We start from the raw sequence: 26,687 nt of genomic DNA, 5'->3' as shown, positions 1-26,687 counted from the left end.
ATCCCTTTTAAATGTAGCAGTGTGTACATGTCGATCCCAAACTCCCTATCTCTTCCTCCTATCCTTCCCTGCTGGCAGCCATAAGTTTCTTCTCTAAGTCTGTGGATCTACTTTATAAATAAGTTATTTGTATAATTTCTTTTTAGATTCTGCATATAAGTATGTCATATGGTATTTCTCCTTCTCTGTCTGACTCCGCTCAGTATAACAAGCTCTAGGTCCATCCATGTTGATGCAAATGGCATTGTTTCATTCATTTTAATGGCTGAGTAACTTTCCATTGTATATATGTACCACATTTCCTTTATCCAGTCCTATGTCTGTGAACTTTTAGGTTGCTTCCATGTCTTGGCTGTTGTAAACAGTGCTGCAGTGAACATTGGGATACATGTATCCTTTTGGACTATGTTTTTCTCCAGATATATGACCAGGAGTGGGATTGCAGGGTCATATGGTAGCTCTAAAAAAACCTTCATACTGTTCTCCATAGTTGGTGTACCAGTTTACATTCCCACCAACAGTATAGGAGGATTCCCTTCTCTCCACACTCTTTCCAGCATTTATTGTTTGTGGATTTTTTGATGATAGCCATTTTGATGGCTGTGAAGCAATATCTCAGTGTAGTTTTGATTTGCATTTCTCCAATAACTAGCACTGTTGAACATCTTTTCATATGCCTCTTGGCCATCTGTATGTCGTCTTTGGGGAAATGTCTACTTAGGTTTTCTGCTAATTTTTTGATTGGGCTATTTGTTTTGATGATGTTAAGCCTCATATATGTTTGTGTTAGTTGCTCAGTCACGCCTGACTCTTGGCGACCCCATGGACTGTAGCCCGCAAGGCTCCTCTGTCTATGGAATTCTCCAGGCAGGCATACTCGAGTGAGTTGCCATTCTCTTCTCCAAGGGGTCTTCCCAACCCAGGGATCTAACCCAGATCTCCTACATTGCAGGCAGATTCTTTACCATTTGAGCAACCAGGGAAGCCTCATGAGCTGTTTGTAAATTTTGCAGACTAATTCCTTGTTGGTCACGTCATTTGCAGATATCTCTCTCAGTCTACAGGTTGTCTTTTCTTTTTTACTGTTTCCTTTAGATAGCTCATTTCTTGAAAGTTACTGCAAGTATGGAGTAGTTGATTCAGGATTCAGAAGGGGTTTATTGTCTAAAAATAAAATAATATGAAACATGGTGAGAAGAGAACTGATCAACTGATTGGTAGTATGCCTAGGTTCAGATCATGCTGATGCTCATCAGTGGGGATAGTTACACAAGGTTTTCTTATCTTTAAGAACAGTAGGAAGATTTTTTAAAGAGAAATACTCTTAATGAAGGCTAAACTATCTCAGCTTGAAAGTTATTATGAACACTGTAGTTTTTTGTTTTTGTTTTTTGGTAGATTCTTGATTTATCTGCTCGTTGATTGTTTTTCTGTTTCAAAACTGCATCTGAGAAATGCTGTTAGAGAGATAAAGTTCTTAATTTTCAATTGAGTTTTGACATGAAGCCCTTCTCAAATTAATATGGAATATATCTACTTCAGCTGGCCAGTACTTGTAGGAACAAGTGAGATTGATTTATTTGGGCTTGCTGTTGATATGTGTAAAAGTTTTTTGGGGCATTTTATTTACCATTAGCATGTTATCTTTTAAAATATTAATTATTTATTTATTTTTGGCTGCACTGGGCCTTTGTTGCTGCGTGTGAGCTTTTCTCGTTGTGGAGAGGGGGTACTCCCTAGTTGTGGTGTGTGGGTTCTCTCACAGACATAAAGAACAGACTTATGGACACAGTGTGGGGTGAGGAGGAAGGAGAGGGTGGGATGTAGGGAGAGAGTAACATGGAAACATACGTTACCATATGTAAAATAGATAGCCAGTGGGAATTTGCTATATGATCCAGTTCAGTTCAGTTGCTCAGTCGTGTTGGACTGTTTGCGACCCCATGGACTGCAGCACACCAGGCTTCCCTGTACTGATTCAGGGAACTCAGGACAGGGCTCTGTAACAACCTAGAAGAGTGAGATTGGGAGGGAGGTTCAAGAGGGAGGGGACATATGTATATCTGTGGATGATTCATGTTTATATTTGGCAGAAACCAACACAATACTGTAAAGCAATTATCCTTCAATTAAAAATAAATAAATTTTAAAAATATTGCACTTAGTGTAATGTCAAAATACCGTATGTTTTTTATTTTGAAATACATACATTCTTATTCTGCACGTATAAGTAGGCTCCCAATTGTGATCAGTATTCGTGTTAGATTGTTTTAGTTCGGAAACTTCCATTTGAGTAACTTGAAAGTTAAATTTTATTTTATGATTATTGAAATAAAAAGTTTTAGTCTCAGTTATTTCCAAGTGAATTAAAAGCTGAACAGCTACCAATACAAAGTTAGACTTTGCTTGATTCATTTGCATATTTTAAACAAATCCTAATGAAAAACATACTGTTGTAAACCTTAGTTGCTGTAGTGTTTGCATCTTTTAAATAAATTCTTTGGGATTTAGGGCAACATGTGGGAAGCTCCTGATAGTACACTGGTTCTCAAGCATGACTGAGCACCTGAATTTTTTTCTCTTAACAAGAACATTAAGCCAGAATCTCTGGGGATGGTTCTGGGCTCTATTTTAAAGTTCCAGTTAGGTTTTTTGGTTTGTTTGTTTAACTTTTTAAGTTCCACATTTTTAAGTAGTCCAAGTACATATGCCTTCTTTTAGAAAGTTCTTTTTGTAATGGCTTATAGAAAATGATGTACCCTGTGACGTTTAGCTGCCTGTCTCAGAAATTATTTTTCAGGAATCTTAATCTTGAAGTTTCCTACAGAGGATAATCTAAATGACCTGAAAAATAAATATGTCACAGAAGAAAATTAGTAGTCTTTTCAGGTTCCTCAAACATACTCTGGCATTGTTGCTTTGCTGATGACCAGGAGGGCTGGATAGCAAAGATGGGGTTGGTTAGTGTTTCCTAATAGTCCTGCATTGTGTCTGGGACATTGATGTCCAGGCTGCCACCCAATTCAGTGTCTCTGAGATTTCCTGTAGTTTGAGCAGCAGCCTAGTGTTCTGCAGGTTGTGGAATAAGCTTGTGACCTTGACAGGCATCAGAAGCACCTGGATGTCTTTCCCTGGACAGTTTTTATGCCAGCCATGGGGAAGTTGTGCCTACAGGTGAGAGTGAGACCACTTGAGGAGGTTTTCCTGGCACTACTGCTTAGCAGCCTGGGTATCCCTGGCTTTTGTCTGCATGTCTGGTGGCCCTTGGTGTTCCTCCAGATTGGGAGTGTGGTTTCCACTTACAGGGTCGGAGCAGAGCAGGAGCAGCTTTATCGTCTGAACTGAGTCCCAGAGAAATCCAAGGGAAGAAGCCTGTGAGCAGTGAGATTCACTGCCACTCCAGTCACCAGTGACTGACACCTGCCTTCTCATGTTTTCGCAAGTCTCCCAGGGGGCTTCCTCAGGACCGGTGGTGTGTCTGATAATTTCCACTGGTTTCTCTCTTTCCTCTCTAGTGTAGACACCATCAGTCTGCAGAAGTCAGGGCTTTTAGAGGAGGAGGGATGACTGGAGAAGCCGCCTTTGGTTTGGTGCTGGCTGTTGGTGTTGTCTTCAGCAAGTTCTGAGCTGGTCATTTGCTCTTCCAGCTGGTTGGCATAGCTTTGTCTGCAGTTCATTTCCCACTGGCATCAGCCCTCTCAGTTTTTTCTAATTATTTTAAAGTATTTCAAGTCAGATTTTCTTAAATAAACATAATTTTCTCAGTTTTAGATGACCAGATACAGTGAGGAATTATGGTGTTAGAATCCCATTTTAAATAGAATATTCCTATAAAATTGGACCTTGAAGAATAGAGTGGAAAATGTTAGATGAGTGTACTATTACAAGTCACTGTTTGTTCTTAAGTAAAGATACTATTTCAAAGAATGACCTTAAATATTATAATAATGGGAAGGGAAGCATATCTGACATCTGTTTCATAGGAAAAGTAATTGACTAAAAATTTTGATTTCTGCCAAATGAAATGCTGAACTGAAAACCGCACACTGCAATCTCTGGTCTGTCTCTTGCACTCAGGGAGGCCACAGGCTCTGTTCCTGTTTTCTTTCTCTGCACTGTGCCCTGAAGTCTGCTAAGAGGCCGTACTTGGAGATGATTGGAAACCTCCTCCTTCACATACCTTCTCCCAGGGTTTATAATCCTGTCATCAGGATATTCTGAAGTCTGTTCTTAGTCTAATTTTGTGGTCTTTTTTTCCTATTCTCCTCAGTAAAACTTTTACTTCAGCCAGTTATATTTATTCTGTAAGTGTTTTCTTTAATGCACAAGTTGTACTATTATATTAATTATATTTTGTAACTTTTGCTCAGGTATCCTCCTTTCCTCTCTCCATTCCACCCTCCCCCCTCTTCCTGAAATTAGCTTAAAATTTAAAATGTGGCATTTGAGCTTTCTATCAGGTTTCATTTTCTCCATCGTATTGCTATCCTGCAGTAATCTGTCTCCTTAGTTTAGCTGCTACGGCATTTAAAGTTTGCCTCAACTAGTTCTTATTCTGTTGCCATTTATAATTATTTTATCTTCCCGTAATTAACTTCCCAGTTCCTTGACCTGAGTACACTAACTTTTAAAATTTCTTTGTAATATCTAGTACAGTGCTGTACATAAATTAGGTCAGATAAGTGCATGTAGGTAGACAAAGGAACACCCCTTATCTTTTCGGTGCCTGCATTGTATAGATAGAACTCCAGTCCTATATGAGTTGGCTCTAACAGCGTGCTTGCCGGTAGGGGGAAACAACAGAGCTCATGACACTGGTTCTTATAAACCAACTTATGTGATTGTCTGGGCTCTCTACCGGATTTTATCTATTTGATCAGTTCATTGTCCACTTTCAATGATGATTAACAACACTTTCTTTACTTTCCTCACACCTTTCTTACCCCCATTTCTCTTGTATCAACCTCTTTTTTCAGAGAAGGAAGGCTTCATGTGGGAAGTAAGTTGCTTTACTCCATATCTGCAGACATGCCTGCACATACCATCTCCTTTTGTCATTCTCTTCACCTGTGTGTCTGTAGATCCTGCCCTCTGGAAACCTCCTACCTACCTCACTTTCATCCTCTTCTGTACTTGCTTTCTTTGATTTCACTGTCTCTGGTTCGGCTTATTCGGAGCCTGTGTTCCTGTCTCCTCAAGGATGAGGATGGGTAGCTGTTTGATAACCTGATGGCACTGGAGTTGGGTCTGTTTGCTTCTTACACACTATTAAATAACATCTTTTGTTCAGCATCTGTAATTATCCCTATACCTGCTGCCGTCTACTCCCAAATTTTTCTGGCATTCTAGGCAAGCGGCTTGCTTTTGTCACTATTGTTGTTCAGTCGCTAAGTCGTGGCTGACTCTTTGCAACCCCATGGACTGCAGCACACCAGCCCTCTCTGTCCCTCACTATCTCCTGGAATTTGCCCAAGTTCATGTCCATTGAGTTGGTGATGCTATCCAACCATCTCATCCTCTGCCACACCCTTCTCCTTTTGCCTTCAATCTTTCCCAGCATCAGGGTCTTTTGCAGTGAGTAGGCTCTTCGCATCAGGTGGCCAGAGTATTAGAACTTCAGCTTTAGCATCAGTCCTTCTAGTGAATATATAGGGTTGATTTCCTTTAGGATTGACTGGTTTCCTCTCCTTGCAGTCCAAGGGACTCTCAAGAGTCTTCTCCAGCACCACAGTTTGAAAGAATCAATTCTTCAGGGCTCAGCCTTCTTTATGGTCCAACTCTCACTTCTATACATGACTACTGGAAAGACCTTAGCTTTGACTGTACTTCCCTATGTAAATTTGACCACCTTCTGTTTGGCCAGAAACATACAATTCCTGTATTCATTGTGTGTCTTTACTTTTTGCGGAGTATATGTTCATCAAAGATGATTGTTTTTGTTTGTCCACTTTTTGGGGAGGGGCAGAAAGGTCTTTTACTCAGCATCCTAACATCCATGATCTAAGGGTATCCTTCTTAAAGCAAATCACTCCTACTTGCCAAAGTTTAAAATCCTCTCAGTTACTGCCGTTGAAATTACGTGGAAATCCACACTGGTTATTCTGGACTTTGGATCCTGTGTGGTTTGATCTTAGCTTCTCTCTCTCTGCCTCTTTTCACAGTGCACCTCTCTTTGACATTCCAGCCACTGTCTTTTCTCCCCTTGAAATATACCAAGTCTTTCTCACTATGACCTTTAGCTGGAAACTTGTACCTTTTGACTACATTTACCCATTTTTCTCCCACCTTCCCTGCCTTTTGCAACCATCAGTGTGTTCTCTAAATATATAGGTTTGGTTTTTTTAAAAAACATTTGGCTGCGCCAGGTCTTAGTTGCGGTGTGCAGAATCTTCAGTCTTCATTTTGGCACCTGGGGTCCTTTAGCTGTGGCATGCAGACTCCCAGCCTCACCATGTGGGACCTGGTTCCCTGACCATAGCATGGAATCTTTGCCACCGGACCACCAGGGTAGTCCCTATTGTGAATCAGTTGCAGTGAATATGGTGGTACAGCTATCTCTTTGAGATAGAGTTTTCATTTTCTTCAGATAAATACCTAAAAGTGTAATTACTGGATCATATGGGAGTTCTGTTTTTCATTTCTTTTCTCTATTATATTTTATTACATGATACTGGATATAGTTCCCTGTGCTATACAGTAGGACCTTGTTGTTTATCTATTCTGTATATAATAGTTTGCGTCTGCTAATTCCGAACTCCCCATCCATGCCTCCCTCCTTCCTCTCCACCTTGGCAACCATAACTGATCTCTATGTGTCTGTTTCTGTTTGGTAAATAAGTTCCTTTGTGTTATATTTTAGATTCCACATATAAGTGATATCATATGATATTTGTCTTTGTCTGATTTCATTTAGTATGACCTTCTCTAGGTCCATCCACGTTCTGGCAAATAGCATTATTTCATGCCTTTTTTATGGCTGAGTAATTTCCATTATGTATATGTACCACATCTTCTTTATCCATTCATCTGCTGGTGGACACTTAGGTCGCTTTCATGTCTTGGCTGCTCTATGAACATAGGGGTGCATGCATCTTTTTGAATTAGAGTTTTCTCCAAATAAATGCCCAAGAGTGCAATTGCTGATGGTAATTGTATTTTTAGTTTTCTGAGGTACCTCCCTACTGTTTTCCATAGTGGCTTCATCAATTTACATTGCCACCAACAGTGTAGGAGGGTTCCTTTGTCTTTACACCCTTTCCAGCATTTCAGAGACTCAGAACAGCCAACTCGGTATCGAAAGAGAGGAACAAAATCAGGGCCTGATACTACCCAACTTCAAGATTTATTGTAAAGATACAGTACTTAAGATAGTGTGGTATTGGTGAAGTAACAGTCAGTTACATAGATTAGTGGAACAGAATAGAGAGTTAATTTTGGTTAAAGGCATAGGTTTGTGTTTAGGTTCATTTTTGTACGTGTGGATGTCCAGTTGTACAGCAGCACTTGATGAATAGACGGCTTCATTGCATTGCCTTCGCTGCTTTGTCAGAAATGAGCTGACTCTGACACTTAACAGCTGGTAGGTCTGTTTCTGGGCTCTCTTCTGTTCTAAGTCTGCGTGACTTGGATAGGTAGATCTCAGAAATCTTGGTTTTAACTTGACATCTGTTTTCCTGAAATGTAGCATTGCTTAATTCTTTAATCTTGAATTTAATCATTTCTAGGAAGTAAGTGACATCACTTTTAGAATTTCTGCTACCAGTCTCTACTATGTTCTCCTAATTGTTGTATAATAGTTATATTTGCTATTATTTTAGTATTTATAAATGTTAACTTTGTTATTATATATTTTCTGTATTTCTGAGTAAAGTATTCTTAACTTTACCTGTGTGTATTTTGAAAACATCTTATAAGTTGAGTTACATGTCAGCTGTACCTGTTTGTATTCCAGTGTTTGAATCAGTGATTGTAATATGCTGCTGCTACTGCTGCTGCTAAGTCCCTTCAGTCGTGTCCGACTCTGTGCAACCCCACAGACGGCAGCCCACCAGGCTCCGCTGTCCCTGGGATTCTCCAGGCAAGAATGCTGGAGTGGGTTGCCATTTCCTTCTCCATTGCATGAAAGGGAAAAATGAAAGTGAAGTCGCTCAGTCGTGTCCGACTCTTAGCAACCCCATGGACTGTAGCCTACCAGGTTCCTCCGTCCATGGGAGTTTCCAGGCAAGAGTACTGGAGTGGGGTGGCATTGCCTTCTCCAATTGTAATATGCATCCATAATTTAATATACTTCCCCTTGAATTAATATAATAAATACCACTTCACATAAAATGTGAGAATTTACAATGATATAACTGCTTACTACCTCTCCCCTCATGTATATTATTCTTGTCATCTATATTGTGCTTCTACGTATGTGATAAATCTAATGATACCTAACAATTATTTTTATGTTTGCTTTAAACAGTCAGTTATCTTTTCAAGACAATAAGAAATTTTACATTTTCCCACATTTACCATTTTGTAGTGTTCCTTAATCTAGAAGTAATGTCTCTCTGGATTCTCACAACATATATTTTGGACCATTTATGTCATATATGGTATTACAATTAGTAGTGCCATGTATATGTCAAATTTCCTCTGCTAGTTTTATGTTATTTTCTGTCAAGGACTAGAGTTTATCCATTTAAAAATACTTCATTGTGTTTAGCACAATGCCTTACACAAAATAGGCAGCTATTTTTCTTTAAGTGTGTAAGAATGAAATTTTGTTCTTTTATCTGGGTATTTGTATAATCTGACAAGTTGTATTATTATGGTTCACCATTAGATGTCACTTTTATCAATAAATTCCTTATCATAATGTTACTGGATTTGGAAACTTGACATAACCTGTACTAGTACACTTAAACTGAGAAGTTTCTGTATGTTTTAAAGTTACAACTTTTTAGAAAAAGAAATCATAATTATAATTTAAAAAATCTTCTAGTTTCATATTTCAGTCTATACTGTATCAACTAATTATTCTGAAGTTTTCTTTAAAACTTGAATGTTGGCATTATTGTTTTGATTCTGAGTTGATTTTGTAATTCTGAAAAGAACTTATTTCAGGAACCTAACTGATCCTAGATTCACCAGAAGTGAGTCTCTGGTTAAGCTTTGGCAACTACTGGCTTTATTTGGGGTTTTTGGAGAAAGAGGGAGAACTGACTTAGTCGTGAAAAGAAGTGTAGAGGTGGAGGAAAAAAGAGATTTGTGAGCCTCTGTTGACTAGTCATGGAATACAGTGAAGTGCTGAGGAGTGTCCCTTACAGATTAAAGATCAGGCCAGGGAGATTTCAGCCATCCCCAAAGCTTTGCTTGTTTATCTTGTGCCTTTGGGCCTCAGCATCGTAACCTGTGTGCTTTAGGGCTCAGGTGTCTCGTTGCCTAACAGGTCTGTGCCCGTGCCCAGTGGAGAGTTCAGACGCGTGGCCTCTTCATTATAGTACCATTGCTCATCAGACGTTTAGGCTGCAACTCTGTTTTTTCCCCCTAGTCTTGCCAGGATGTAGCAGGTGGCCATTTGCCTCAGTCTGTTAAGAATATAGAAATCTGAATAAATTAACAATGTTGATTCCTTATAACTTAATGAATGGCCAGCACCTGAACCTTTCTAATAATGTGGGTCCATTCATGTCATCCACTGGTATACCAACTGCTAGCATTTGACACCTCAGTCAGAAACAACTGTTCTGCATTTTCTGTTTGTGGTCTTATTTTTCTTTAAAGGAATGTTGTTTTCATATATCAGTATGTCTGTATTGAATAAAGATATTCACTCTTTGCGACCCCATGGACTGTAGCCCACCAGGCTCCTCTGTCCATGGAATTTTCCAGGCAAGAATACTGGGCTGGATTGGCATTTCCTTCTTCAGGGTATCTTCCCAACCCAGGGATTGAACCTGGGTTTCCTCCTTTGCAGGCGGAGTCTTTACTGTCTGAGCCAGCAGGGAAGCCCCTTTCATGATAAAGTACCTAATAATTTGGACATTTAGTTTCCATTTTGCATTGATCTGTCAAATTACACACAATGTAATATCAAAAAATGAAATTTTGTGCAGTAACATTTTTGCTTGATAATAAATTTTATATGTGTATTTCTTTGGCATATTGATATAAGATGACTGCTCCTTCTTGGGCAGACCTTTTTGGCTATTGGTCTTTTAGTGTTATTCTTTGTGAAGTAATGAAGTGAAAATTTTTATGGAGTACTTGGTGATGTGGATGGTAGAAAATAAAAAGTTGGCTGTACTATATAGTGAGGTGCTGAGTGTTAACTCACTTATATTGATGATAATTCATTTTGTAATCTGTGCTTTTCCCTTATGTTTCCATATATTGCTACAGCTAAAGGAGTAAACAGGTCATGGCACGCTTAACAAAAAGACGGCAGGCGGACACAAAAGCTATCCAGCATCTTTGGGCAGCCATTGAGATTATACGGAATCAGAAGCAAATTGCCAACATTGACCGTATTACAAAGTAAGTCATTTTATACAGGCAGATCTCTCAAATTTTATGTGGAATTTTGGGAGAAAAGGTCCAAGAATCATTTGTTTATTTATTATGTTAATCAACATGTATTACAAAGTACTAGTCCCTTTTTGCCTTGGAGGGTTGTGAAGTTGTTAGAGAAATACTGAAACCTGAACAAGCACCTTGTGTTTAGAGGTTATATAGAATATCAGTGTGCACTATTTCCGATAGTACACTAATACATTTTTAGTTACCAAATTTTTTTAACTCTTGAAAGCCAGTCTTTATTTAAGTCTTTTATCAAAAGGCATTTGGTTAATTACTTTCTTTTATATAAACTATCTAAAAGTCTACTGGTCATTGTTTATTTTAATGTATGAATAATATATGCTACCATATAATGTGGTGTAGGTACAGTAAATAACTTATTAGTTTGTAGTACACTAACCAGAATTTTTAACAATTTCATTCTGTATTTTTAAGTTACAGACGGTATATCTTCAGCTGAAAGAAGGAAGTTCTTCTTTATTTTATTTTCCATTGCTATTTATCTGGATAGTCCAAGATTCAGAATAGCAAAAAATCTGACTCCTGTATGAATACTCTGTTTACATGTTGTGTACTATTTATAATCTTCAAATAGAAATTGATTTTGTTTTGCTTTGTATTTTTAAAGGAATATAACTAAATTAATCTTTTTAAAATGTTTGAATTTTTTAGAATAGATAGAATTTCTTTATACTTATTCTCTGGCACATCCTTTAAGCACTAACTATAAAAATGGAAAACAGATGATTTACAAAAACTCATTTAAATAAGTGGTTATTTTTGTCCTTGTTAATAAGCAACAAAGTTAAGTACTGTATGTTTATATTTTTGTCACTTAGTCATATTCTAGGGAAGAGGTTTATAAAAAGGTTACTTAAGAGGGAAAGGCCAGGAGAAAGAAAGATGATGTTGTATGTTGCTTTAACTCTGTATCCTGTTCTTTGGATATTTTAAAGTTGCCCATGTACAACTCGCTCCTATAGGTGACTCTAAGGGGAAGAAATAGGTAACAGCCATGTGGAAAATAAGGATAAAATAATAGTATATAATAATTAAGTTACCTTTAATATTGGTGATATTGGAATAAAATATTTTTTAAAAACCTCTAAGTACAGAAATATAAAAGTATTTTCCTATGGTTGGGATTTAAAAAAAAACAACGTAGTTTGTTTATATCAAAATTTACAGATGAATGGTGGAAATAAGATACTGTTATTTGGATTTAATTTTTAAAATTCATTTAATCTTGACTGAACTATTTCAGCTTACAGGCTGTTACTTCTTATTAATCCATGGCATCTTTCTCTAAAGCTCTAGGAACATTCTGTAGGAACCTGTGGGAATTTCCAGGTGAGGTGTTCAGAGTTTGCCTGACAAGGTTGCTGACACGTGTGTCAGAGTAGTCTTTGAATGAGAAGGATGTGTGTACTTGTGTATACATGTTAAATTGTGAGACTCGCAGAGGCTGTTGACAGCATTGCACACCTCTTCTTGGTGTGCACAATGGACTGTCTATAAACATTCTCTCTTCTCCTTTCCTTATCAGTACAACCTTAAGGGTGCCAAGGTTTGTTTTCCTTCATGAACAAAGGTTCATCCATAGGTCTTAAGACAGCTAAGAATAAATTCATTTATCTGTCAGTTAGTCGTTGTATCAGTCTTATCTAAAGATGAAAAAAAAATAGAAAATCATAGGATGCGTGTTTGAGAGGTTTCCGGTGTTCCTTCTGCCTCGTCTGAGAGTATGCCGTGTCTCTTTTTAGTACGGGATGCATTCATAGCAAATAGTACTTTCATAACACTAGTCACATGTAATTATTTCCCTGCCAGACTGTCAGCATCAGAAAGGAGCTGTCTAGATAATTGCCTAGCCCAGTGGTGTGGCTTCTCAGCAGTGTTAACTTCCTTGCTTGTAACCCTTGCCAAGCTAAGGTAGCAAGAGGCATTGGACAGGGACAGGAAGTCAGATCTTTTGCTTTAAAACCTAATAATCTTATTCTGTTTTCTAAATAGGTAAGTACTTCTCAAACTTCAATTTTAAATCAAGGTACTCAGTTACAACTAAGTCTGAGCATAGAAGTGTCTTTCCATCTTTATCAAATATCGTAAGCTACTGAAGGCTTTAGTGGAGTTACTATGAAGAATGTATATGTAGTCATTAAGTTTCATCCTGTATTTGACTGGTGAGCAACTCCCTAAGATAAAAGTTGCACAGTTTCAGTCACACATTAAAAGTTTTGGGCTTTGGGGTCATGACTCTTTATACTTTGAAGTCTGGCAATCCTAAACACTGTAGTTTATCTCTTGCTGTATAATGTTTTAGTTCTGCTTGTTTTTATTTGAAATGTCTTTTTAAAGACATTTTTAATTTATGTTTCTTATTCATCTTTTTTAAAATAATAGCAATTTTATTTATTTTTTGGTCGCATCACGTGGCATGTAGAGTGTGGGTTCTTAGTTCCCCAACCAAGGATGGAAGCTGCCCCTGCTGCCATGGAAGCCCAGAGTCTTACTGGGACTGCCAGGGAAGTCCCTCTCATTCATCTTTTTTTTTTTTTTTTCTTCGCAATTTATTTATCTCAGGACTTGGTTCGTTTACTCTGTGGTTTCTTATAGTCTGCCTTTGCGATTACATCCCTGTGGTGTGCCTTATCCTGGTGCTCATTCCTTTGCATCTCATGGAGGCTACTAGAGATCTGTTCAAGAAAATTAGACATACCAAGGGAACATTTCATGCAAAGACAGGCACAATAAAGAACAGAAATGGTATATGACCCTAACAAAAGCAGAAGATATTGAAAGAGGTGGCAAGAATACACAGAAGAACTATACAAAAAAGATCTTCATGACTCAGATAACCAAGGTGGTGTGATCACTCCTCCAGAGCCAGACATCCTGGAGTGTGAAGTCAAGTGGGCCTTAGGAAGCATCACTATGAACTAAGGTAGTGGAGGTGATGAAATTCCAGTTGAGCTATGTCAAATCCTAAAAGATGATGCTATGAAAGTGCTGGCACTTAATATGCCAGCAAATTTGGAAAGCTCAGCAGTGGCCAAAGGACTGGAAAAGATCAGTTTTCATTCCAGTCCCAAAGAAAGGCAATGCCAAAGAATATTCAAACTACCGCACAGTTGTACTCATCTCACACACTAGCAAAGTAACGCTCAAAATTCTCCGAGACAGTACATGAACTGTGAACTTCCAGATGTTCAAGCTGGATTTATAAAAGGCAGAGGAACCAGAGATCAAATTGCCAGCATCTGTTGGATCATCGAAAAAGCAAGAGAGTTCCAGAAAAATACCTACTTCTGCTTTATTGACCACGCCAAAGCATTTGACTGTGTGAATCACAACAAACTGGAAAATTCTTCAAGAGATGGGAATACCAGACCACTTGACCTGCCTCCTGAGAAATCTGTGTGCAGGTCAAGAATTAACAGTTAGAACCTGGCATGGAACAACAGACTAGTTCCAAATTGGGAAAGGAGTACGTCAAGGCTGTATATTGTCACCCTGCTTATTTAACTTATATGCAGATTACATCATGCGAAATAGCGGGCTGGGTGATGCACAAGCTGGAATCAAGATTGCCGGGAGAAATATCAATAACCTCAGATACACAGATGGAGAAGGAAATGGCAACCCACTCCAGTATTCTTGCCTGGAGAATCCCAGGGACGGCGGAGCCTGGTGGGCTGCCGTCTGTGGGGTCGCACAGAGTCCGACACGACTGAAGCGACTTAGCAGCAGCAGCAGCAGATACACAGATGACACCACCCTTATGGCAGAAAGTGAAGAAGAACTAAAGAGCCTCTTGATGAAAGTGAAAGAAGAGAGTGAAAAAGCTGGCTTAAAACTCAGCATTCAGAAAACTAAGATCATGGCATCTGGTCCCATCACTTCATGGCAAATAGATAAGGAAACAATGGAAATAGTGAGAGACTTTATTTTTGGGGGCTCCAAAATCACTGCAGATGGTGATTGCAGCCATGAAATTAAAAGATGCTTGCTCCTTGGAAGAAAAGCTATGACTAACCTAGACAGCATGTTCAAAACCAGAGACATCACTTTGCCAACAAAGGTCCATCTAGTCAAAGCTATGGTTTTTCAGGTAGTCATGTATGGATGAGAGTTGGGCTATAAGAAAGCTGAGTAGCGAAGAATTGATGCTTTTGAACTGTGGTGTTGGAGAAGACCTGAGAGTCCCTTGGACTGCAAGGAGATCCAACCAGTCAGTCCTAAAGGAAATCAGCCCTGAATATTCACTGGAAGGACTGATCTGAAGCTGAAGCTCCAATACTTTGGCTATCTGATGCGAAGAACTGATCCATTGGAAAAGACTCTGATGCTGGGAAAGATTGAAAGCAGGAGGAGAAGGGGACGACAGAGGATGAGATGGTTGGATGGCATCACTAACTCAATGGACATGAGTTTGAGCAAGCTCGGGGAGTTGGTGATGGACAGGGAAGCCTGGTGCGCTGCAGTCCATAGGGTTGCAAAGAGTCGGACACGACTGAGTGAACTGAGTAGTGAATCCTAGGAGCGTGAGACTTCTTCATAGGTGGTAATGTATTTCATCTGGCAAGGTTAGTACTAAGCTTGTTGTACAGTGGCTAGATCCAGTAATTCATTAAGGATTGTGAAATAGTGATAATCTATCAAATAGCTTATCTTTTCTCTTTCAACTGAAACACTTCCATAAGAACATAAACTTCCTATCACATAGGGTGTGGTTACCATGTGGTATGGCTCACATCGAAAAGGTAGAACAACTGATTCTTTTAACTAGTGGTTTTCAAAATAGCATCCTCCAGTGACGACCAAGTAGTTGTTTCTGGTGTGTTTCAGTCTGTTTCTGTTATAATCCCTACTGATGCTTAACTTCCCTTCTTTGACCAGTTGGAGCCTCTTCATGTTGTCTTGTGAAGTTCCTCTCTGCTTTCTGATATGACAGGATTTTTTCGGGCTCATCTAGGATACACCTTGCCCCAAGCCTGGATCCACAGATTTCTCCAGGGGACGCTGGTTTCTTGCAGTTAGAAATTGTGTCTCAAGAGCATTTTCTGGCCCTCAGTGTGCTTGTTGCTACCAGGTTGGTCTGTCTAGGCCTTTTAGTGGACCAGTTAGGAAATACGTATAGTTGTAAAATAGCATAGTTGTAATATAATTGTAAAAGAATAAAACCACATAATGAATTCATACTGATATTTTCCCCTTGAATTTATGGCTCCTGGTTTTTACTGAGCTATCTAAAATCTTTCCCTTCTTCCTTACACAGTAAGAGTCATGATTCTTAAGGACACCATGGGTGGTACATTTTAGATGTCATATAATTAACTCAGTCGTTCCATCCAGCTATGTCCCAGGCTGTCTGAGAATACCGTCACTGGTGCTGGAACTGACAGCACATCTCATGGAAACCAGACAAGCTGTTTTACCCTCTCTGAACAGTGGTACAGATTGTAAACTGTCATAGAATGTAGCAGTTACATATCGTACTTTGTACCTAGAGCTGGCATTTAGTCTTACTTCTCCAAGTGTTTGTTTCATGCTTTCCACTGATATCTGAAGTTCATTCTCTAGTAGAGTCTTTAAAGAAGAGTTGTCCACTTCCCCACTCTGCAGTTTTGAGATGCAATTGGCATTGATCCATGTTGTTACAAAATGATGGAATTGCCTTCTTTTTGTGACCGAATAATCCGTTGTACATGTATACCATGTTTTATTGGTCCATTTGTCTCTTGATGGACCCTTAGGATGTTCCCATGTCTTGGTTGTTGTAAATAATGCTGCTGAGAACATGAGGGTACAGAAGTCTTAAGATAGTGATTTCATTTTCTTCTGATAAGTACTCAGGAGTGGGATTGCTGGATCATATGGTAATTTCTGTTTTTATATTTTTGAGAAAGCTTGCTACTGTTTTCCATGGTGGCAGCACCATCTAGTAGATTCATAATCAAGAATTCCTGGGGTCAGAGTTTTGAGTTCTTGCATGTTAATAACAGTTGATCTGCATCCTTTTTACTTGAAAGTGAATCTGGCTGGATATAAAATCCTTAGCTTTTATCTTCTTTCTTTGAAGTTCTTATATATGGCTTAAGGCATGGTTGTCAACAAATCGGATGACAACTTGATTTTCTTTCTGCTATGACTGTCCTTTTGCCTAGGTTCACAAAGAATTTTTTTCTTTGAAGTCTAGTAATTTGATTGTATCGGTGTTGGTCATTCTGGGTTGTTTTGTTGGGTATACAGTGTCCCTTTAAAAATGTATTTTGAATATTGCAAATTTTAATTTTAAAATTGTACAACTGACCCTTGAACAGCGTGGATTGAACTGTACAGGTTCACTTATCCCATGTGCCGTCGGGCTGCATGCTTCAGGGTTGCCTGAACCCAGATGTGGAGCTGCACACACAGAGGGCTAACTGTAAACAGGGGCGCAGACCTTTGACTGCATTGGGCTGTGGTGGGGCTCTGACCCCTATAGGTTCCAGGGTCAATTGTATATATATATCATTCATGGACTTTTATTATCTTGTTTACTTGTTGTTTATTGGGGCTTTCTCTTATACTCTGTTGGTTTCTTTTCCTGTCTTCTATATTTGTAATTTTCAGTTTGGACAGTTGTGAATAAAGCTGCTATATAGTTTTGGTTTTTTTCATATTATTTTCTTTCTTTACAACTTATACTTATGACATTTTTTGCTACATACTGACTCTTGTGTGCCTTCTAGTTTGGACTTCTTCTGAAGTGAATTTTTTCATTTACTTCTCATGTTTACATCATTTCTGAGTTTTCCAATTCTGACATATCTTTCCTGTATCTTATATAATTTTCTTAATGTCTTTTCATGTGTTTAAATAGTAGTTATAGTCTCATCTGTTTTGTGGGCACATGTCTTGGGCATGCTTCCACTTTAAGGATGTTCTGCTCCTTCAGCCATAGTCCTGTCATGTGAAATCACTTTTCCTGAACTTGTGTCAAGGAAAGGTGGTTGTGAACAGTTTTTGGAGGTATGGCTCTAAAGCATCTTCTGTCATTTTTATGAAATGCTAAAAATAATGCCTCACATTTACCATGATCTCCTTCTTCTGTACCTTTTGCCAGAACCACAATTTCTTTTGTACCCATTGTCCTTACATTGGACATCTTTATGACCAGACTTCAGTAGGGTTTGATACTTTTATTGCTAGCAGTTTCTCTACACTGTGGAGTTCTGTACTAAAAGGGAGCTTTGGCTGATTGATTGTGAGTGTTCACAGGTCTCTCTGCTCCAGCCCTATAAGAACTTTACCATGGGCTCGTGAATTATCATCAGTTACCTGCAGATGGAGGTGTGTAAACCCTGTCCAGTGTGGACTGCTGTTCTCAATTTGGCCCACTTTGCTCTCCAGTGACTGCCTGTTAGCTGTTTTATCCTCCTGTTCTCAGTGCTGTGTCGTGTCCCTCTGCCTCCTCCTGCACAGGTGGCAGTACCAACTGCAGTTGCAGCTTTTGGAGGCTTGTCCTCAGCTACTGGACTTTGGGATTCATGCGAATTCTCGTCACTTGTTTATGTTTTCCAAGGGTTGGGTTGTCAACTTGTTTTTTGCTAATGCTTCTTGTGACTTTGTTGAGGAGGTTGGGACACATTAAAACAATATTACTTCTGCCATCTTCCCAGCTCACAGCATCGAGTCATTTTTCTAAAAAGAAAAATAATTGTTAAAGGCACTGAGTATTTTCTGAAGTCCTAAAGCAGAGCTGAAAGCAATAAAAATTCCTTCTAGCAGAGGCAGATTCAAGGAGCATTTTTCATTTTTGTATATAACACTAGAACGTACAGAATCTACAGCAGTATCATCTTCAAAATATCATTAAAATATTACATGTGTGTTGAAATTTGAAAAGAAATTTTATGAGTAGAAGTTTCAGATCCTCAAAGTTAATTGAACAAATAGGGACTAATCACAACTTCTATAACAAAGTAGGATTGTTTTGTGTTGCAGATGTTTCTTCTGTGTAATCTGATGATGTCTAACTTCAAGGCTCATGGCAGTAGTCTTCTGTTAGTTGTCAGTACACCTCCCTTGGAAAGAGTCCTGAATCTTTTTAATACTTATCTTTTACTTTCTTTTTTTTCTAATTGCTAGTTTTCTGTTCAAAAAAGTAGAAAAGGTACTATAAATTACAGAGCCACTGTTGAGATTTATGGGCTTCCCTGATAGCTCTCCTGTAATACAGGAGACCCCCAGTTCGATTCCTGGGTTGGAAAGATTCGCTGGAGAAGGGATAGGCTACCCACTCCAGTATTCTTGGGCTTCCCTTGCGGCTCAGCTGGTAAAGAATCTGCCTGCAATGCGGGAGACCTGGGTTTGATCCCTGGGCTGGGAAGATCCCCTGGAGAAGGGAAAGGCTACCCACTCCAGTATTCTGGCCTGGAGAATTCCATGCAGTGTATAGTCCATGGGGTCGAAAAGAGTCAGACACAACTGAGTGACTTGTGCTTTCAATTTTCACTTTATTGAATATTTCAAGTATTTAAAAAATATCACTAAGAGAAACTTCTTTGAAAATTTCTGTTATTTGGGGATGGAAGTTTTTGTGTTTTTTTGTTTGTTTTAATTAAAAAATATTATTTATTTGTTTTGGCTGCACTGGATCTTCACTCCTTTGAGGGCTTTTCAGTAGTTGTGGATAGCAGAGGCTACTCTCTATCTGTGGTACCTGGCCTTCTCACTGCAGTATCTTCTCTTGTTGCAAAACATGGACTCTAGAGCTTACAGGCTTCAGTATCTGTGGTTCCTGGGCTCTGTAGTGCAGGCTCAGTAGTTGTGGCACACAGGCTTAGTTGCTCGATGGCATGTGGAATCTTCCTGGATGAGGAATTGAACCCATGTCTCTTGCATTGGCAGGTAGATTCTTTACCACTGAACCACCAGGAAATCCTGGGGATGGAAAGTATTTTTACAGAATAAGTCAAATCTGAAATCAAAATACATGTATAGGGTGAAGTTTGATTATTTAAAATTAATAGTTAACCTGTGCCTCTGATTTAAAAGCTCATGTTTATAAATATGATTTAATAATGGTATAAACTTCCATACATGTTCTTACTTGAAAAGTAAATAAGCACAAATAAATTTTGGCCTCTCCATAAAAACACTTTACGTTTTTAGAAGCTGAAAGATGTTTTGTGATGTTTAATCATAAGATGAAAACAAATGAGTTGTTTTATCTTAAAGAAGAATTACATGAGTCAGTTTAGATGAACATAAGCATAGGCAAGAGTAGCTATAATGCTAAATTATAAGTAGTAAATATGAATTCGTCAGTTTTATGAAATTTGGCTAGGTGTCATGAAATTAAAGCTGTGAAATAGTTGATTGCAGCACTTATATAAAACAACTGTTTATAAAATGGTTTTATGTTTGTATTACATCATGATGTTTTTAGCCCTTGTTTTACAGTTTTTAAATCAATGAGCAAAGAGATGAAGAAGCATATGATGTCAAAACCAGTAACAGAAATAAAATTTAAACTTTGAATCCCTAAGATTCCCAATATTGATTCGTAATTCGTTGCCTTGTTATTTTTAAAAATGTGTCCTATATTTTAATATCCAATAAAAATAAGTTACATGTCATTTTTTCCTCTTTAATCCAAATTATTCATATCTAATTTGGATAATTATAATACAACTTTAGACTTTCATAAGTATTCTGAGTAATAGTTATAAGATAAAGATATATTTTTGAAAGAAGTATGGGTTTTATTATAGTCTCTGCCAGTATTATTGGCTAACATTATTGGTGTCATTGGGAGAGATCAAATTACTTTTTGTTGTCTTGGAGAAAGCAGTTGAAATCTTGTTTCCTTTCTGTCTTGAGCAACTTTGATTTTGTGTTTCTAGAGGTGACCACATTTGTGACTAGCATGATTATTAGACTGACATTGGATTGGTTGACTTAGTCCCATTCAAGTTAATGTTTCAGATTAGGGCATCAATTAATTACATGTATTGCTTACTTTAGGGTCAAACCCCAATTAGAAAATGTGACCTCTGACCTCTTGTGACATGTTTGGCATTGAAATTTGAGTTCTCCTGGAGTTCTTCTTGTCACTACAGACAGACATAAATCCAAACTGTAAGTCTTTTTCATGTGTAGGTTGCCTTTGAAGTTGCAACTAGGTACCCATTAATTATTTATTTATTTACTATAGTTCAGTTTTATGAAACCCATGATTTCTAGGAACTATTTATCTTATCCCTGTCAATTTCTCTTCCCTCAGTAGATTTATTGTAGGATAGGAAAGTGGCCATTGCTGAAGTTACAATAAAGTTAATTTTTAAAAACTTAACAGTTAATGTTATGTTGTATATGTACTCCCAAGAATTCTTCATTCTCATAACTACATTCTCATTTCAATCTGTGTTGATTTACTCTTTCTTACATACTGTCTTATGGTAGCAGGTTGACAGGTACAGTTTACCACTGTTACCATTGTTATTTTATATAACAGCCTTATGGAAGAGTTACTGGTTCTGAAGAGCCATATCTACAGTCCCACAGTGAGTTTTGTCCAGCATGCCACATTCCTGGGACACTCACCTTGGCTGGGATTGTTGTCCACTTGCTTTCATATGTTTCATGTTTCTCTGCAGTTCCGTGGTGGAATCATACAGGCAAGGCACAGAAAAGTACCATTAAAGAGTAAAAGAATATGGGGAGGGAGGTGGGAGGGGGTTTTTGGACAGGGGGACACATGTATACTTGTGGCTGATTCATGTCAATGTATGGCAAAACCACCTCAATATTATAAAGTAATTAGCCTCCAATTAAAAAAAAAAAAGAATAAAAAGAATAGTACCAAATAATGGACGAGGTATCCTAGACAGAATGCAGCTCTGCCCCATGTGAGTGGAATGTTTAATTAATAGTATGACAGGCCTTTGCTGGGAGAGATTGAAGGCAAAAGGAGGAGGGGACGGCAGAGGATGAGATGGTTAGATAGCATCATCGACTCAACGGACATGAATTCTGAGCAAACTCCAGGAGATAGTTAAGGGCAGTGGAGCCTTGGCCTGCTGTAGTCCATGGGGTCGAAAAGGAGTTGGACATGACTTAGGGACTGAACAACAATGACGGGCCTTAATTAATTGAAGGGGGAGGGGGTAGTGCTGGGTCACTGAGAGAGAATCAGGAAGGCCTTAGGAGGATATGGAATTAATTGAGCCTTGCAAGTTGAGTGGGACTTGGTGAGGCAGAGAGGGGAGTCGAAACAGAGAGACTGTTGAGTCTTAGGGAATGAAAAGTCCCAAAGGCCCAAACTAGGAAAACCTCTAATGCCAGCATTGAGATTTTTATCCTGTGGCTAGAGGGGATGAGAAATGTGTTTGGAGTACTCTAGACTGGGTAGATCGAATGGTCCTGTAAAATGTCTGTCTTCTTTACCTGGCCTGGTTTTTAGCCTGTGTAATTTCCCACCTGTTCAGTGGCAGCTGGTTCCTAATTGGGTTTCTGGCCTCCTCCTGGTCTTGCTGGTCTGTTTCTTCTTTCCATCACTGGTGTCAGAGATGTTTTTCAAAAAGACCATCTTATCAAATGTTCCACAATTGAAAGTCTTCTGTTGCCCATGCTTTCCCAGTCCTTGTGCAGGGTATCAGTACCTGACCTTCCTCATTTGCATCACCTCCTGCTGCTTCCCGCTTAGATCGGCCTGCATTCCTGGGCTCTGGAGGATCTGTTGTGTTCTACGCTCTGCCGAGTTAGACTTCTGGTTCAAGGTGGTGGAGTAGAAGGACGTGCACTCATCTCCTCCTGCGAGAGCACCAAAATCACAACTAGCTATTGAACAACCATCGACAGGAGGACACTGGGACCTGGATGCTTCTCAGCCTGGGGACCTGACAAAGGGACTGGGACTCCACAGGGACTCTGACCTTGAAGCCCAGCGGGACTTGATTACAAGACTTCCACAGGACCGGGGGTAACAGAGACTCCAGACTTAGAGCGCACACAAAAGACCTGTGTGCACCAAGACTCAAGAGGAAAGGAGCACTGAATCCACAGGAAACTGAACCAAAACTGCTAGTGTTGGAGGGTCTCCTGTGGAGGTCTGGGTCTGCAGGGGCTGACTACAGGACGGGGGAGCTGGCAGCAGCTGTCTGGGAAGGTCCCCTTTGGCATAAACACTCCTAACCTGACCATGCAGCCTGTAGGGCTAGGTCGCCTCAGACCAAAAAACTACCCAGGAGGGAGTGTAACACCACCCATCAGCAGATAATTGGATTAAAGCTTTACTGAGCAAGGCCCTGCCTACTAGTTCAGTTCAGTCACTCAGTTGTGTCCGACTCTTTGTGACCCCATGGACTGCAGCACACCAGACTTCCCTGTCTATCACAAACTCCTGGAGCTTACTCAAACTCACGTCCATTGAGTCGTTGATGCTGTCCAACCATCTCATCCTCTGTCGTCCCCTTCTCCTCCTGCCCTCAATCTTTCCCAGCATCATGGTCTTTTCCCATGAGTCAGTTCTTCCCATCAGGTGCCCAAAGTATTGGAGCTTCAGCATCAGTCCTTCCAATGAATATTCAGGGCTGATTTGCTTTAGGATTGACTGGTTTGATCTCCTTGCAGTCCAGGGGACTCTCAAGAGTCTTCTCCAACACCATAGTTCAAAAGCATCAATTCTTCAGTGCTCAGCTTTCTTTATAGCCCACCAGAGCAAGACCCATTTTTTCCCATCACCAGGGATTTTTTCCCATCACCCATTTTTTCCCATCAGGAAGCTTATGCAAGCCTCATAACCTCCATCAGTGGACAGAGAGAAGAAGCAAGAACCACAATCCCACAGCAACTAAAACAAAACCAAATTACAGAAAGTTAATCATCATGAAAGAGCAGACAGTTAGGTCCTGGATGAAGGGACAAAATAAAACCCCAGAAAAACAACGAAATGAAGTGGAGATAGGCAACCTTCCAGAAAAAGAATTCAGAATAATGATAGTGAAGATGATCCAGGATCTCTGGAAAAGAATGGAGGCGAAGATTGAGAAAATGCAAGAAATGTTTACCAAAGACCTATAAGAACTAAAGAACAAACAAGCAGATGAATAATACACTGAAATGAATCCATAACAGGATAACTGAGGTAGAAGAACGGATAAACGACCTGAGGACAGAATGGTGGAAATCACTGCTGCAGGACAGAATATAGAAAAAAGAATGCAAAGAGATGAAGATAGCCTAAGAGACCTCTGGGACAACATTAAACACAGGAACATTCGCATTATAGGGGTCTCAGAAGGAGAAGAGAGAGAAAGGTCCTGAGAAAATATTTGAAGAAGTAATAGCTGAAAACTTTCCTAACATGGGAAAGGAAGTAATCAACCAAGTCCAGGAAGCACAGAGTCCCAGAAAGAACAAACCCAAGGAGGAACACAGTGAGACACATGGTAATCACACTGACAAAAATTAAAGACAGATAAAATAGTAAAAGCAACAAAGGGAAGACCACAAATAACATACAAGGGAGCTCCCATCAGGCTATCAGGTGATTTCTCAACAGAAACTCTACAAGCCAGAAGGGAAGGGCATGACATATTTAAAGTGATGAAAGGGAAAAACCTACAACCAAGAATACTCTATCCAGCAAGACTCTCCTTCAGATTTGATGGAGAACTCAAAAACTTTCCAGACAAGCAAAAGTTAAAAGAATTCAGCACCACCAAAACAGATTTTCAACAAATGCTAAAGGAACTTCTCTAGGCAGAAAACAAGATAAGGAAAAACCCTACCTATAGAAAATAAACTCAAAACAATTAAGAAAATGGTTATGGTATCATACATATCAATAATTACTTTAAATGTAAATGGAGTAAATGCACCAACCAAAAGACAGACTGGCTGAGCAGATGAAAACATGTGTACATATGCAGTTCCGCTTACCACATCAGTCTGCTTGACCCCCTAAATTATATGTAATTATTTTATATTGTTAGGTTAATCATGTTCTCATTATGGCTTGCAATTATAATTATCTTTTATTTTTGTCTGATTATTGATTTTGAAAATTGATAAACATCTTTCACTGTTGTGATTATATAACTATTATTTATTTAATACCATAGTATTGTGATTTATCAGCAGAAAAATTATAGAATTCTGTATCACCGAAACTACCATTTAATAGAAAAACCTGTAATCACTTTTTAAAATCCAGATGCATATCAGAATTATCTTGGAATTTTTTGAAAAATACAGATGCCCAGGTACTGCTTTTATTTTTGCCAGAGCTCCAGATATGTCTTATGAGCAGCCATATTTAAAAACAGCTGGACTATTTGAGGATCTTTTACTTTTATCCAGTTTGTTTCACTTTTTCTATTTCATATTCAGTGCTACCATTTCATTTAGTTTATGTTTTCCAATTTCTCCATCTCTTTTTTTTTTTGATGTTCTTTCCTAAGCCTTTATCAGTGTAGGAGAAGAGCTTTTGTATACATATATATAAATACTATGTATAATAGATATATTTTAGAAAACTTACGAATTTTTGCCTAACTAAAAATGTATGACATTTTGACTTCACTTCTATTCATACTGTTTGACAGTATGAATTTTAAATATATTTGTGTAGGATATGATTAATACAAATTAGTTATATATAAATCTATTTAAATTATTAATGACACCATTCAAGATGCTCCTATTCTCATTTTTTCTGCACTTGATAAAATATTCTCAGAGTAATGTTAATATATCTCACTATGATTAAAAATTTTTTCTTTTCCCTTATATTTCTCCTGATTTTTGCTCTTTTTTATCTTTGTTTCTTTGTTGTTAAGGCGCCTAATGGTTTATGATGTCTATCTTCTTTGTGAATGGTACCTTTTATCATTAAAAATAATCATCTTTGTTTCATTTTTTAAAATAGACCTTGTTAAGGATGTAGAAAAAGTTATAAATAGCAGTTTTTCAAAGTTCATCAGGAAACATTATATTACTTACAATTGTAATGGTATTTACTTTCCTCTAAATCACAGCAATGGTTTTCATGGATCTTTGCCAACTGACTTTAAAATCATTATGGATAAGTAAAGGACAGAAGAGCTAAGATGAGTTTGGAAAGAAAGGAAGGAACCTGCCCGAGACTGGCAAGCTCATGCAGGAGAAAGGAGCTGTTGTACATTTGGAGAGGTGGTAAATGGTGGCTACTTTTTTTGTATAAATAATCTTCAGCCAGTAGGTACATGAACAAAATCAAAAGGGAGTACTGTTGAAAAAGAAAGTACTCCTCACACCCCTTTTGGATGAACCCCTGTCCTCAGAAGTAACCTCTTCTGACAGTTTCTGGAATATACCCCTAGAACTCTTATACAGAGGTAATTATATAATGTTTTTGAGAAATTGTACCTATACCATGATTTCTTTTCAAAGATCCATTCTCTTAGCAACTTTCAAATATGCAGTATAGTATTGTTAACCATAGTCACCATGATCTCCACTATATCTCTATGAGTTAATTATCTGATAACTGAAAGCTTGTACCTTTTGACCATTGTCAGGCATCTTGCCCACTCCCTCCCACCCCTCATGGCTGGCAATCACCAGTCTGTTCTCTGTATCTAATGAGTGTTTTTTTGGTTTGTTTCACATATCAGTGAGATTATATGGTATTTGTCTTTCCCTGTCTGACTTATTTCATGTAGCATAATGCCTTCAAGATCCATCTATGTTGTCACAAAAGGCAAGTTTTTTTTTATGGCTGTGTAATATTCCATTATATATATCTGTATCTCACATTTTCTTTATTCATCTGTCCATGAGCACTTAGGTTTCCATATCTTGTCTGTTGTAAATATCTTGGCTGTTGTACATACTGCTTCAGGGAACATGGAGGTGCAGATGTGTTTTCATTTTCTTCAGATAAATACCTAGAAATAGATCATATGGTAGTTCTATTTTAAATTTTTTGAGGAACCACCATGTTCTTTTCCATAGTGGCTAAACCAGTTTACCAGAGAACGCAATGGTAACCCACTCCAGTACTCTTGCCTGGAAAATCCCATGGACGGAGGAGCCTGGTAGGCTGCAGTCCATGGGGTCGGGAAGAGTCAGACACGACTGAGTGACTTCAC

General features: G+C 38.6%; 1 protein-coding gene across 50 annotated transcripts in view; it reads left to right on the top strand.

The window, feature by feature from the left end:
• The window catches only part of ZMYND11 (zinc finger MYND-type containing 11), a 74,791-nt gene that overhangs the window by 6,177 nt on the left and 41,927 nt on the right, over positions 1-26,687 (top strand). For 37 of the 50 annotated variants that reach the window (XM_081560730.1, XM_081560710.1, XM_081560704.1 and 34 more), the window contains exon 2: positions 10,387-10,521. In XM_081560730.1, coding sequence (XP_081416856.1) covers positions 10,406-10,521 — 116 coding nt within the window. In that variant the 5' untranslated portion in view covers positions 10,387-10,405. Of the gene's footprint in view, positions 1-10,386; positions 10,522-20,577; positions 20,692-26,687 lie in introns of all 50 variants that reach the window. The other 13 variants (XM_081560747.1, XM_081560721.1, XM_081560738.1 and 10 more) reach the window with 1 other exon arrangement.

The sequence above is a fragment of the Giraffa tippelskirchi genome, chromosome 13, assembly GCF_054371585.1.
Source record: "Giraffa tippelskirchi isolate mGirTip1 chromosome 13, T2T-mGirTip1v1.2.pri, whole genome shotgun sequence".
Lineage (NCBI taxonomy): Eukaryota > Metazoa > Chordata > Mammalia > Artiodactyla > Giraffidae > Giraffa > Giraffa tippelskirchi.
Note: the sequence above shows the minus strand (reverse complement) of the source record. Positions and strands in the feature narration are given on the sequence as shown.